General features: G+C 42.1%; 1 protein-coding gene across 1 annotated transcript in view; it reads left to right on the top strand.

The window, feature by feature from the left end:
- Nucleotides 1–363: 363 nt before the first annotated feature.
- The window catches only part of pde6d (phosphodiesterase 6D, cGMP-specific, rod, delta), a 162,965-nt gene continuing 147,615 nt past the window's right edge, over nt 364–15,713 (top strand). The window contains exon 1 of the mRNA XM_034180740.1: nt 364–574. Within this exon, the coding sequence (XP_034036631.1) occupies nt 525–574 (50 nt within the window). The 5' untranslated portion in view covers nt 364–524. The remainder of the gene's footprint in view (nt 575–15,713) is intronic.

The raw sequence follows: 15,713 nt of genomic DNA, 5'->3' as shown, positions 1-15,713 counted from the left end.
GTCTGAATAAATCATTCATTCTTTGCCATTAGTCGGAAAGACAAATCCGGCGAAGTTTCAGGTCGATTGGTGCCAATGGGCACACAACACTGTTTACACTGCGCCGCCACAACCAACGAGTGCAGAGAAAAGCGCGTATTCTCTTTGTTTGGGTCCGGAAGGACATTTATCACGTGACGCGTTACGTCAGACTTTGCAACAGAATTGCTTCCCCTTTGCCTCGGCGCGTTGCCCCGGTGACGCGTCTCAATCCGCTGTAGTCCCACCCCCGTGTTGTTGACTGCCAGTGATTGGCTGTGGGGCTTTTCTGTCTGCTTGTGATAGGCTGGGCTAACTGTCCGTCAGTTAGCTGAGTATATTTAGCTGATTGCATTATCGGCTCAGATTGAACCTGTGGAGCAGAAATACGAGAGTTAAGTCCAAGTAGTTTATTCTATTTTTAGACTACTGTGAGTTTAACGTCTGGGGCAGGTTGGTGGTTTTGTGGAGCTCCCGATTTGTGTGAACCAACGAAAACTGCTGAAATGTCTTCAGACGAAGACAGGGCCAAGGAGATTCTGAAAGGCTTCAAACTGTATCCTTTGTGTGATTCGGTGTTGGACAAACTAACTTCCTGGTTAATTTAATGTTGCAGCCAGGATATTGGCCGCTAATGCTGTTCAGCTGCCAGCTAGCTGATGTTCATGATGCGACAGGATAAAAAAAACATTCCGTTTACGTCACAGAAAAACAGACGATATTCCACTAACGGTCAGCTGTTTGAGCCGTTACACTGCGAACAGCCTGACGGTTAACGGTGCCAGCGGAAGGCCACGGTGCACTTAAAAACGTGTTGAGATCTGGGAGGAAAAACACGAGCAGGACTTGAGGGCAGAGGAGAATTCGAAAACGATTCAAGGGGGAATTAAAAAGAAAACTGTTATGGACAATTGTCATATTTTACCATTCACTATTTTTAGGGGTGGACTGATCAAAGGTTTTGCAGACATGATACTGACAGGAAAAAACAGGATAAACATGTGCTGATGTAGATTTCTGTATACACAGAATGAGGCCACTTAAGGCCAAATTTAAAAAAAAGTTGTTTATCATCCCCACCCTACACAGGAAATTACCAAGACTGCAAAAATGATTTCCACCGTGCCCGAAATTATTTCCACTGCGTGGCGAAAAGCGCCGGTGGAAATAATTTCGGGCTATGCCACGTTTTTGAGCTGCTTTTAGCGTCTGAGAATCCCTCTGCCAGTAGGTGACTTTCTGTTCTGATTCAAATGACTTTATGGCACCAAAAACGGCCAGTGGATATAATATCGGGCATAGCTATGCCACATTTTTGAGCTGCTTTTTGTGTCCGAGAATCCCTCTGCCAGTAGGTGATTTTGGCCTATGGACCCCATCCTAATTAATTTATGGCCCTTTGAGAATTTGGGCACCTCTGACATCTGATGTTTATTTAAAACAAAACATCTTTGTAAGTGGCAGGGTGGAAAATATATGAAATACAACATTGCCAACCTCAATTCAGGAGGAGCAATGCGGGTTCCATCCTGGTCATGGAATGGTGAACTAGCTCTATCCTTGCACAGGTATTAGAGTGGCCTTGGGTAGGAATATATCCAGCTATTCTAAATGTGTTTTATAGATTTGGAAAAGGCCAAGGCCTGCATCCCTTGATGTTTCCTATGTGGTATGCTATGGGACTATGCCATACTGGGACCACTGCAATGTATGATTTAGTTTCTGTGACCAAAGCAGAAGTTGTGTACACATTCTCTGCCTCACATCAGACCTGTTCGCAGGGGGTGTTGGATTCTACCATGGCTGTCACCAATCCTGGATGTGATTTTCATGGACAAGATTTCAAGGTGCAGTCAGGGACTGGTGGGTGGCCAGTTTGGTGAGCCCAGAATTACATCTCTGCTGTTTACGGATGATGTGGTTCCATTGACTTCATCAGACAGCGAACTCTGAGCACTAGGCTGAATCGGCATCTCCAAATCTGAGACCATGGTTCTGTCAGAAAAGGGTTGATTGTCCCATCTAGATCAGGGTGAGTTGCTGCCTCAAGTGGAGCAGTTCATGTATCATGTGTTCTTTCTCACAAGTGGAGGTAAGCTGGAGCGTGAGATTTGAGAAACTCATTCATGCTGAATCTAGTGCTAATGTGGTGCGTTTACACATAGGCAAGATGTGTTACGAATGTCATATTTGCGTCATTCTTGTCACATTCCTGACATTCTTAACGTGACTTAACTAATCTGAATAGCTTTCTTAATAGTGAGTGTTGGTGCGTGATATTTGTGATTTTCGTGGAGCATGTTTTTTGGCTATCAAAAAATCTTCCACAAATGTTATGCACCACCCTCATTTTACCTCATGTTGTGGAGGTTGCAATTAAGTGTGTTGAGCCGTCTTTATTAATAGAGTGTGACAGTGTTCTTCTCTGATGTGCACACAATTAAACCCTGCTGCACCACATTCAGTTCCATTGCTGCAGTATGCTGAAGGGGTACAGTGATGCCACGTCGGCTAACAGTTTCGTTCCAGTGGTCCTCACTGCGCTCCTGCAGGTGTTCCACCTGCTGCTGTGCTGCTGTCCCTGTTTGGGAAAATGAGCGAGACAAGAGCCGCGTGGAGCCACACATCTGGTTCTCAGTCTCCTCCTTCTCTCTGCACCATTCCATGGCACAGAGCCCAACTAAGCATGCAGTCACTAAGTTCTTCTCCTGTGGATTAATCTAGATTTTGAGGAGCAAACTGGAGTGATCTGAATTGTTCAGCAACTGACGGTTGGATGAATATGGGGGTGTGTGTGGAGACAATTCTCCTCATTCACAAAATGACAGAACTTAACGATGTGCTGTTACACACACAACAACGTGGAACATTATTCTTGTCCGTGTGTAATGGTTCCTGATAATTCTCCAGCAACACGTGCCATTAATTGTAAGGCGTGGTAACAGGTTGCAGCAGTTATTGAGGAGGCCTGACGCCTCTGCCCCGAATCATCTCATGCGTGATTATGGATGGGTATCGAGAACCGGTTCCTTTCGGGTATCGGTCCTTCAGAGTAGCTGTTATTTTTGGGGGTGTTTGTCAGGAAAATGATCATTTGTCTACATTGATTACAGACCCTGCAGCGGGTCCGTAATCAACTTTTCTGCAGCGCGGCTTTGCTTTGAACCTTGAACCAATCGAAGCAGTGGTTCGCCGATTGAAACAGTGCTTCGAGCTATTGCTTCATTTATTCTTTCTTTCTTTCGCTTAATTTTCCCCCGCTAAAACCCTATAGAGCATACGTCTGAGAATTAGTTACCTTTTTTTATGTTAAGCCGACCTGTTATGGTCTTCTGAAACAGTTGATGTATTTTATAACTTTTAAAGACCGCCCACAGCATCTGAGAGCGCGGCGCACTCCGAGCGCTTATCGACAGGCTGACACAACCAGATCATTTCCAACGTGAAGGCTTTGTTGATCCGGGATGTCGTCTGACTTCCACAAAAAAGGCAGAAGGCGTGCACTTTTTCGGCACATTCCACTGTTACAGGAGTCTTTTTTTTTTTTTTTTTTCATGGAAAGAGGAGCGGAGGGATGCACCGTGCTGCTCATGGCGCGGCACAAAACCACCTCCGTGTCCGTCTCTCAGGACGGCTTTCAGATGGCTTTCAGACAGCTTTCGGTGGCTTTTCAGTCGTGTGACTATCTGAGAAATTGTGGATGAGCCTGGACATGCCACAACATGTCCTGTGAGGCTTCATCACGGCATTGCTTTGCGCCATGCAGCTCCACCGCGACTGTCTTTCCGTGACAAACTCCTTTAACAGTGGAATGTGCCGTTCATTTCAAAACTGGACGCTGTGTTGATCCGGGACGTCGTCTGACTAGCACAGAAATTGCGGAAGACGTGGACATCAGCACTTTTTCGGCACATTGAGACAGACGTGCGGAGGAATTCCAGGCGTCAGGATGTTTCCACATGGCGCAAAGCAACACCGTGATGAAGCTTCACAGGACATGTTGGGGCATGTCCAGCTCATGCACAGTTTCTCGGCTAATCACACGACTGAAAAGCAACCGAAAGCCATCTGAAAGCCGTCCTGTGAGACCAACACGGAGGTGGCTTTGTGCCGTGGCATGGTGGCGCATCCCTCCGCTCCTTTCCATGAAAAAAAACTCCTGTAACAGTGGAATGTGCCGAAAAAGTGCTGATGTCCACGCCTTCTGCCTTTTTTTGTGGAAGTCAGACGACGTCCCGGGTCAGCCTGTCGATCAGCGCTCAGAGTGCGCCGCGCTCTCAGACGCTGTGGGCGGTCTTTAAACCAGCTGGAACACTCCTTAATCTGTGTAATCCCCATAAAATCATCCCTGAAAGCCATCTGAATTTTCCGAATGGTGTCCACCTGGAGGTCTCTCAGTTTCTGTAAAAAAATTGATGCAGCAAAGATCCAAATTGTTCAGACATTTTATTCGCAATAAAAATCCGACGAGAGGGGTGGACCACTGCTCACACAAAGCCTGCTCACAGGCGAATGACGCAACCGACAGGCATGAAAAAACTCACACATGCACACGAAGGTTCAAGCTTGGCTGATGCAATCACACGTGATTCAAATCCATATGGTTTTTGCAAAAAATAAAGGTCGGATACTTTTCTAACAGACCTCGTATAAACCTTATATTTTCTGACAGTTCAATGGACATAGAACATTGGATTATACATATATTTGAGGATATACATATACATGTGTTTGTTGACAAGTGTGCCATGCTGAAAATCAAGTAAGTCTAGTTATGAAAAATATTTTGGTCACAAAAATACACATGTACAGTAGATGGTCTTAGTAAGGGTTTACAGTTTGAATTATAGATATGAACACCTGGCATAGTAGCTTTTTAATATCATTTTAGCAAAAATGCTTTGACCCCCTGGACCCTGGCTTATTTTCCTCTGAAAATCGAATTTGCCAATCTCATCCCTGAATATGTGTGCGTGGCGAAAACTTGGTGAGAATCCATGAATTAGTTTTGACATAATCCTTCAAAGCCTATATAAGGCTGACTGTGTGTGTGTGTTTGCACACGCGCTCTTTCAAACTAAGGGCCCAATGAGGGTGCCCCCAGTCACCATACCAAGTTTAGTGTTGATTGGTTAATTACTGTGGCTGTGCATAGCACACACACACGGTCAGCTTTATATATTAGATCAGCTCATTTGACACTTTATTTGTGAGTGATACACACACTATAACAACCCTTGTGATTTTCTTAAAGGTTTTTCAGCATTGCTGGGTATACGGAGTCGGATTTAGTTTGTGTCCCACTCATAGTAAAGGAAACACACTGGGCCCGAGTGCGTCTCAAGTGATTAGCATTGTGGCTGTTGCAGTGTCTTCTCTCACACCTGCTATTTCTGATCTTTTTTTTTAATCAAATTTGTATTATCCTGTTCTCTTGATGTCTCTGGTGGCATCATCGACTGTAGATGTTAAACATGAAGTGTTTGGCACTAGATTTCCTAGGGTACTAGAATCACTTTCAGGACAGAACTCTTTCGTCAGTTTTATTGATAACCTCAGTTTTGTACTTTTAGGTTAGTTGGACTCCATTACACCTGTCAAAACTGTAATACAGAAAAGGACAATGAAGATATGCTGGTTTACTGACTGTCTGGATGAAGCTTTAAGTTTGGGGTTTTCTAATTTGCTTGGCCAGTTTTAAACAGGCTGTCTCTGATGCCAAGATGGCTTATTAGTCAAATTTAATTAACAAACATGCAAATAATCAAAGATTCTTGTTTGGCACGGTGTTAAAATTATAGCATCAGGTTGGTGTCAAAACTGCACTTTAAAAAAAAAAAAATGCATTCGGGCGTATTATATTATTTCACACGTGTAGATATTAACTGTGTTTGCATCTTTGTGTGCACGCACTCAGAGGAAACTGTTCTTTAAGCGAGGGAAAAGGTGCTGCTAGAGTGCCTTTATTAGAGAAAGTGGCGACATGACGAGTCGAAACAAAAAATCTATCGCGTGACTCATGGTGCCATCTTGGGGCAAAAATAGCATTGGCGGTTAGTGTCTGCATGTAAATCCAGCTGTTTTATTTATTTATTTGCTGAAAATGATGGGTTGCTGTGTATTTGGAGGCACAAATAGACACAACAAGGGCTTCAAGATCTACAGATTCCCTTCAGATCTGCACAGAAGAATTTGGTAAAATAACGTCAGCTGTGTGGGATGGAAAATGATATCAAAGATTTGAGGTATGTAAATTTATTGTTCAGTCTCATGTACAGTAAAACTCAACTAAACCGTCACCGTATAAACCAGATATTCAGTCACTGGACAAAAAAGTCCTAAAGTCTTTGTATTTTCCATGTAATAAACATTGTATATAATGGATTTTGTATAGCGGATTTTTCACTGACATCGGATAAAATGTCCCGTCCAATGGCAACGTATTTCCATTTAAAAACTCCGAGCGGTCTGGACGTGCAGAGGTACAAATTAAAGTTCAGTTCTGACACTTGCTGATTTGTGGAAAGTGGGAGATGAATAGTTTGTGATTAAAAGTCTGACCGTTTAGTTTTTTCAAACGGTGTTCAGACTCGGACCCGCAGCCTGACGTGCACCTGTTAAGTCAGACACAAAAGGCTGTGATTTGACACTTTTCTGCTTTTAACCCTTCATCTGCCATATATAGTGCGCATGCTGATAAATGGATCAGAAAAGTCCGTATCACATTTACAGCACAAAGTCGGTAAAAGACAATTGTTTCTTACCTTTTGATTTGGAGCTGATGATTGTTGAAAGGAAAAACTTGAGGGTCAGATTAGTCCATAATACAGAGAACTTTAAAAACTGTCACACGTCATTGCGTGACACAGACTTAAAGAGCAGCAGCTGCATAAATCAGGCTTTAAATAAATCATCGTAAATTGTACACTTGATAGCTTAACTATCTTAGTATTTATGTTGATAGCACCTGGATGTGTTGCTGTATATGGTTAAATGATTTAAAAAAAAAATGTTAAAGGTCCATTCAGTAGTCAGCACAGTTAGACCCAAAATGGCGCCATGTTCTGAATTGACACCACTCTCCAAGGCGCCCACACCCTCTCGAAGTTGATTTCTGCTGTCGCACAAACCTTATGACACTATGGGGAGGGAACCAGGTCAGCACTGGCTCTGTTGTGATTGGTCGTTTCTGAAGAGTGAGGTTTGAATGACAGCCCTCCTCTTTGACACAGAAGTCATTCTGCTAGAATGGAGATGCTGTTGTGTTAAACTTTAAACAGATGTGAATTACTATCAGTGAAGGACCAGTCCATGCAATCATTATACAACATAAAGGTAAAAAAGAGGTCTTGTGGTGACCAGAGAGAAAGCGTTCTCTGGAAAAATTAAATATAAAAGACAATATTGACAATTGTAAATCTTTCCTGAACAATGTTCAGTGGCAACAAAAGACTTGGAAAGTTGATGAATGCTCAAAGAACACCTGTTTGGAAACAGGTTAGTGTCAAGATTGGGTATAAAAGGAGCATCCCCAAAAGTCTCAGCTGTTCACAAGCAAAGACGGGGTGAGGATCACACTTAATAATCAGAAGATTCAGAGAGTCTGGATAACTTTCTACATGTAAGCGGCAAAGCTGAAAACCAACACTGAACCCCCGTGACCTTTGATCCCTCAGGCGGCACTGCATTAAAAACTGACATCATTGTGTAAAGGATCTCACCGTGTGGGCTCAGGAACACTTCAGAAAACCATTGTCAGTTAACCCAGTTCGTCGCTACATCTACAAGCGCAAGTTAAAACTCTACCATGCAAAGTGAAAGTCAAACATCAACAACATCCAGAAACCTCGCCGCCTTCTCTGGACCTGAGCTCATTTAAAATGGACAGACACAAAGTGGGAAAAGTGTGCTGTGGTCTGAGTCCACATTTCAAATTGTTTTTAGAAATCATGGACGTCGTGTCCTTTGAACAAGAGGAAAATTTTACATCTTACTGTATTCTGTGATAAGTTTAAAATCGACTGTACCCAGAATAATTGTTAAAATTGTTACCAGTGTTAAGTTTAAAAGCCAGCATCTGTGATAGTATGGGGGTGTGTTAGTGCCCATGGCATGGACAACTTACACATCTGTGATGGCACCATCAATGCTGAAAGGTACATCCAGGTTTTGGAGCAACACATGCTGCCATCCAAGCAACGTCTTTTTCAGGGACGTCCCTGCTTATTTCAGCAAGACAATGCCAAGCCACGTTCTGCACATGTTACAACAGCGTGGCTTCATAGTAAGAGTGCGGGTACTAGACTGGCCTACCTACAGTCCAGACCTGTCGCCCATTGAAAATATGTGGCGCATTATGAAGTGCAAAATACGACAACGGAGACCCCGGACTGTTGAACAACTGAAGTCGTACATCAAGCAAGAATGGGAAAGAATTCCACCTACAAAGCTTCAACAATTAGTGTCCTCAGTTCCCAAACACTTGTGTTGTTAGAAGGAAAGGTGATGTAACACAGTGGGAAACATACCACTGTCCCAGCTTTTTTCAAACGTGTTGCAGGCATCCATTTCAAAATGAGCAAATATTTGCACAAAAACAATAAAGTTTATCAGTTTGAACATTAAATATCTTGTCTTTGTGGTGTATTCAACTGAATATAGGTTGAAGAGGATTTGAAAATCATTATATTCTGTTTATATTTACATTTTACACAACGATCCAACTTCATTGGAATTGGGGTTGTAAGAGTACAGTGTATTTTGTTGACGTGATTCCTACTAAGCTTTCTGTCCTCTAGTAGAGCCAAACTGCGACTCAATAATTTGTTACTTACTGTGGGTACAGTTCTGACCTAGATTTTAGCTTTCCATGATAAGTACTTCATTCGTCCAGTTTGAATCTGGAGTGCTGGGGAAATTACAGGCCTATCTCTAACTTGTCCTGTTTATCTAAAATGCTTGGAAGAGGCAGTGTGTAAATAGTTATTTCACATATTTTGAACATTTTTATTACTATTTTTTTTAAGTAATCGTTCAGGGCTCATCACGCCACAGACACTGCTGTCATTAATGTGATGAATAGTTTTCTTGTTTGTCGACTCCATGCTGCTGTTAAGGCGTCTATACACTTGCACAAATTTGATTCAGGCATGCACTTTACTGTGCAGGAGCATAAACTTGTCACACACTGTTGTAAACTGTGCGCGGCTTTGTGCGGGTGTGCAAAGCAAATTTTGAAATGTTCAAAATCTGTCACGCATGGGCCGGTATGAGATTTGGACTGTATGACAACCGTGGGCAAAAATAGTCACGGTATTATATATAGCTTTAAATGTTCAACAACATTATGGCCATTTGCATATGAAACGTGCATGTTTCAGGCGCAATAATTGGGGCGACGGCTACCCCTACGAGCGCTATACCACTGATAACTTTAGAGAAAATACCAAAATGATAGTCTCTCTTTTAGACATGTAGCATCTGCTCCGAGAAACGTGGCTAGAATAAGGTCCGGAACTCCTGATGCACAGTACTTGGCCCAGCTTCACCAACAAAGTGCTTGGAATAGATCATAGGTTAAAGTTCTCCATCACCACGACTGATTTCCGTCATTTGGAAAATTTAACCACACATATGCGTATGCACGTGGTGTCATGCATGTTTTGGGGCCGACTGTCAAAGCAACATCCCATTCTGTGCTAATCAAAGCAGCAGCAATGCGGAGGAAGGGACTGTGAATTTTCCTTCCTCTCAGCTCTGTTTACTGTTTGCCATGAGCCACAGTCCTTCTCCTCCCTGTCTTTGTGAGAACATTGGCAGACCTTCCCCAAGCTGTGCTTTGAACCGATTGAAGCAGCAGGACCTTCGTGGCCGGGACGACGGTGGGGGATCGAACCCACGCGGCTCGCACCAAAAGACCGTTCCCTCTACAAGGTCAGCCAAAGGGGAACTCCCCGTTAGCCAAGCTAGCGGGAACGTCTTTTCAATTGGGACCCGGGACTTTCATCCCGCTACACAATGAAGTAATGATTCGACTCACTGCTTCAATGGTTTGTTGTATTATTTCGCTTTTATCTTACTTTCCCCTGCTAAAACCCTAAAGAGCATATGTATGAGTAATATTTACATTTTTTCTTTTTATATTAAACCGACCTGTTATGGTCTTAAACAGTTGTATTTTATAACTTAAAAACGGGACAGACGCTAACATGTTAGCATGTATGGCGTTTTCAATGTTAAAGTTAGCATTAAGCTGTTTGCATCTCAGCACAGTTTGTGTGCTGTTTTCTGTATAATAATTAATGGCTCAGCGTTTGTTGTCGTAAAAGTCAAATGTATTACGAATTGTAATTTTTTAAATTTATATATTAACAAAAATAATAAAAAAAACAAAAGTCCCTTCAGCTGCTCCCTTGTCTGCACTCGGGGTCGCCACAGCAAATCCAAGGTGGATCTGCATGTTTAATTGGCACAGGTTGTACACCAGATGCCCTTCCTGACGCAACTCCACATTACATGGATAAATGTGGCAGGGGTGGAATTTGAACCCGGAACCTTCTGCACTGAAACCAAGCGCATTAACCACTTGGCCACCACCCCCTAACAACAACAAAAGTAATAACTAATATTGCTACAATACAATTTTAGAAAAACAGACAAAAAGAACCTGATAAAACACAACAGAAAAGGTAAAACCAACTAACAATGAACATAAATATAGAAATAACTGTTTCCTGTGAACACCTAGTGACTCTTACACCTACATTTCATGCCTGTTTTAAGTTTAATGACAATTTGTTTCGGTCAAACCACATCTAAGATGTGTTTTTACACAAGAAAAAATAAAATGCAGTAAACTGCACGTTTGTGTCTTTTTTCATGAAAATAACTTATTAAAGATCACATATTACACTTTAGTCAGGCCTTTAAAATACTTTAGTGGACTCTTGCTGTAATATGTTGTCAGTGGTTGAGAGAGTTGCTGTAGGCATCTAAAAATGCTCATAATTGGGTGAAACCTGATGGAAATCTCTTTGTGGTGTGTCGGTGATGTATGTATGTGCAAAATAAAAACAAACATTACTCCAGGTATGTTTTTGATGAGAATATAACATCATAACTTTATTACAAGGTCAAATGTTGATGATGTGTGACAAAGGCCTTTTAATAACTCAAAGAAATGATGGCAAAACTCACATGGAAGTAAAAAACAAAGATTAATCGATTACTAAAATAATAGTTGCAGCCCTAGTTTGTTTTGAGTGAGAGCATTTTACAGACTAAATGTGAATAAGCCAGTTTTGAGTTTCTCAGTGCGCATGTGTTTTCAAAACTGGTGACAGTGTTACTTTGTGCACAGCAGAACAATGTTGTCAGTTGCTTTAGGCCCTAATTTTGTATTTTATTGACTGTACAGCGACACAGCACCCATTTGGTGCATTCACCAGATTAGAACTGATCAAAATACTACGGAAGACAAAGAATTTTTACTTGACAGTTTGAAGTGACTTATTTGTTTGAGGGCTTCATACTCATTCACTAGAATATACAAAATTTGACTTGCTCTTTTAAAAAATGTCTGGGGGAGCACCCCAAACCCCCATAATCAAAATTGTTTTTACTTCACACTCTGAAGTGATTTTTATTTGTTTCAGAGGACTTCATACTCTTTAAAATTCACCAGAATATACAAAATTTGACTTGCTCTAACACTAGAATGCCTAGAACTTTCTGCCACTGCTGCAAGGCCCTTCTCCCCCTCTCAAATTAGTGTTGTGGTGATCACCCAATTGACTGGTTCCTTTGAGTTGCATATTAGATCAGTACCTGCTCCCTTGCCCCACTCAGACTGTGTTGAATGAGGGTGACATGTAGGCTCACAAGTCTTGAGGACCAGGGTTGGGCATCCCTGGGCTAAAAGGAAGGATAGACCAAACAAAGGAGTTCAGTGAAAAAAACATTAATTTCACACATAAAAATATTCAAGAGAAATCACATTGATAAACCATTTCTGAGCACAGTCAACAGATTGAGTTCTATGTACAGTGTTCTGTTTTTTAGTTTTTCTTGCAATTTTGACACAAATGGAGATCCTTTCCTACATTTCCGACAGGTGTACTTGTGGCAAATGGCACACTTCTCTGTACTGCGATTTCTGTTGCAACTCTGATGCACTTGGCATGTTGTTTTCCCTTCAGAAACTCTTCTCATTTCACGTAGTGCCTCCTCTCTCTCTCTTTCCAGTGCGCGTTCCTGCATGTGTGTATTTCTCAGTTCAATTGCAAGCTTATGCTGGGACTTTGGCCTCGACTCCTTTGATCCTGTACATGTGCATTAGCAGCAGCAGTGTCCAGGATGTTGTAGAAGACCCCTTACCAAAAAACAGTACTGATAAGTATATAAAAAGTAAACTAGAAGTATACTTGAAACATACTTGGATATACTACTTTTTGGTAAGGGACAGCTATAGGCCATCTCCGTGTTCCTATGCACACTATGTAAGCACACAGTTTTTGATCCAGCACATCAACACCACATTTCAAATGGTTGTAGTCTACAATTACATTTGGTCTTCAGCGCAAATCGTCTTCAAGCTCCACTTTCTTATGCAGCGCGCTGAGAAGACCCACATTTTTCTTTTTAGCTGCATAAACTGTTAGCAGGGCACTGCCAGAAGTGAACACCTGTGTTGAAAACTCCTCACGTTCTCTGGTGTTTTTACCTGCTCTGGAACTTCCCGTTGAATTTTGTTTATTGTGCCAAGCAGAGTTGTGTTGCGTTGTAGAAGCCTGATGGCCAGAGACAACAATGTGAAAAAACTGTTCAGTGACAGTTCTGCCTCTGTCCAAAAATGGTTCCATAAGCCTTGTCACAACATTGTCTGCAAGTTGCTCTCCTATGGCACGGCTGGGGTCTTTTCCTAAGTAAGGAATGGCATTGCACATGTACTTAGTGTCCAAGTCTGCTGCAATCCAAAACTTTATTCCAAACTTGTCCGGTTTAGATGCAGTGTATTGCAGAAAAGGACATCGGACCTTTGTTGGAAATGACTGTTCAACTGTTGTGTTGCCCTGGGTTGTACGACAGCACACAGTTCTGAACAAAGCGCCCCAGATGTCTGAAATGGCAGCAAATTTGTTAATCTGCATGCATTCCAAACGGTGTCCTTGATATGGAAGCATAAACAGCGCATCAACTCTTCATATCGGTCTCGGGACATTGTGAACATGATTTCTGGAATGCCGAAGCATTTTGACCAGCAGTCATGCATGGCACTGGTTCTGCCAGTCACTCCTCTGAAGAATAAAACAGCGATGAATGCCATCAGCTCGTAGACACTTGTGCTCCAGTCAGGGTTTGTTTTGCGGGCTTTGTGTACTGTGCAGTCTATGATGGTCCTCAGCATGCTGATGTCAAATAGACAAAGGAAGCTTTGCAAGCGACTAGTCACTTTGCGTCTTGCAATCTCCATCAGTCCTGCATTGCTGACTCTCTGGGTTGTCTGCGTTGGCTGAACGGTGCTGAAGTCCTCAATTTGTCGCTGAACCCAAACAGTTCCATCTCTCGCTGTCTCACAAGGTCCTGCTTAAAGATAACATGAGATGAGATGAAACCTCTATTGCCCAAAAGGGAAGAATTGTTTTGCATTTAGGAGCATATACAGTAGTGTTCAGAATAATAGTAGTGTTATGAGAGTAAAAAGATTAATCCAGGTTTTGAGTATATTTCTTATTGTTACATGGGGAAACAAGGTACCAGTAGATTGTCACAAGACCAAGCATTCATGATATGCACACTCTTACCAGGTATGTGATATATAGGCCCAACACCATAGTAGGAGAAACATGCCCATATTATGATGCTTGCACCACCATGCTTCACTGTGAACTGTGGCTTGAATTCAGAGTTTGGGGGTCGTCTCACAAATTGTCTGCGGCCCTTGGACCCAAAAAGAACAATTTTACTCACATCAGTCCACAAAATATTCCTCTATTTCTCTTTAGACCAGTTGATGTGTTCTTTGGCAAATTGTAACCTCTTCTGCACATGTCTTTTATTTAACAGAGCGACTTTGCGGGGGATTCTTGCACAGGCGTCTTCTGTCACAGCACTTACAGGTAACTCCAGACTGTCTTTGATCATCCTGGAGCTGATCAGTGGGTGAGCCTTTGCCATTCTGGTTATTCTTCTATCCATTTTGATGGTAGAGAAGGTTAACTCTTTGACTGGACTGGGTTGCTGGACGTAAACAGAAGCTGCAAAAGCTGGAGTTTTAAACCTAACCAGATCCCTCCTACCAAGAGGCTTCTGTTTATTCTCCTCTACAAGAGTCAAGACAGAAGTCAGGCTACCAGAGCAAGAATTTTAGCTGAGGAAGCTTCTGCGATTTGAAGCAAAACGTCCTCACGTCAAGCAACCCAGTCCAGTCGAAGAGTCAAGCTTCTCTACTATGGAAACCACCTGGACAACTGAGAGCCGACACAGAAACATCCATTTTGATAATTGTTTTCCGTTTTCTTCCACGCGTCTGTTTTTTTTTTTTTTTTTTTTCCATTTTAAAGCATTGGAGATCATTGCAGATGAACAACCTATAATTTTTTGCACCTGCGTATGTTTTCCCCTCTCCAATCAGCATTTTAATCAAACTACGTTGTTCTTCTGAACAATGTCTTGAACGTCCCATTTTCCTCAGGCTTTCAAAGAGAAAAGCATGTTCAACAGGTGCTGGCTTCATCCTTAAATAGGGGACACCTGATTCACACCTGTTTGTTCCACAAAATTGCCAAACTCACTGACTGAATGCCACACTACTATTATTGTGAACACCCCCTTTTCTACTTTTTTTTTTACTAATAGCCCAATTTCATAGCCTTAAGAGTGTGCATATCATGAATGCTTGGTCTTGTTGGATTTGTGAGAATCTACTGAATCTACTGGTACCTTGTTTCCCATGTAACAATAAGAAATATACTCAAAACCTGGATTAATCTTTTTAGTCACATAGCACTACTATTATTCTGAACACTATGTACCAGATTCTCCCTTGGTTTTGATGTTACCAGTGGGAAGTAGGGGGTTGATGGAAGGTTAATGTGTCGTAAAAGTGCTGTAATGAAAACCCTAATGCATCACTTCTTGACAATCGTGTTCTGTATTGCTGCCCTCAGATGAACAAGATCTCATTTTGGATAGATCAGGAGGAGGAGCTTGTTTGCAGCACGTAAGTCATCCTGTCAGACCCAGGTATGGAGGCTCACACCATCATGTGTGAAATGCACCCACCACCACCAGGACCTCCACACCCTGTAGCTGACTGTATCTCAGTGGTGCAGACTCCTGTCTGTATGCAGGGATTCCACTCACAGAATTTCAAACACTTGTATCCTGCCTACAACCATTTGCCCCATCAATGCTAGTTGTGGCCCAATTTCTAATGACTTTGATCAAACTAAGACAAAAATTTGTCATGGCTGATTTGGCACACGATTTTAAAATATCACATGGTCAGGTCACAGCAAGACAGTGGGACTGTGGGTAGACGTGTGAACACATGAAGAATCTTATTGTGTGGTTGCCTCATGAAACGATCAAAGCAACATTGCCATAAGCTTTTAAAGAGCACTTTACGAACACAACCTGTCTGACTGCACAGAGACCGTTTTACAAAAAGCAAAAAAAAAAAAAAAACATGGATT

This window comes from Thalassophryne amazonica, chromosome 10, assembly GCF_902500255.1.
Source record: "Thalassophryne amazonica chromosome 10, fThaAma1.1, whole genome shotgun sequence".
NCBI classification, from domain to species: domain Eukaryota; kingdom Metazoa; phylum Chordata; class Actinopteri; order Batrachoidiformes; family Batrachoididae; genus Thalassophryne; species Thalassophryne amazonica.
This window is presented reverse-complemented; position numbering and strand designations above follow the sequence as displayed.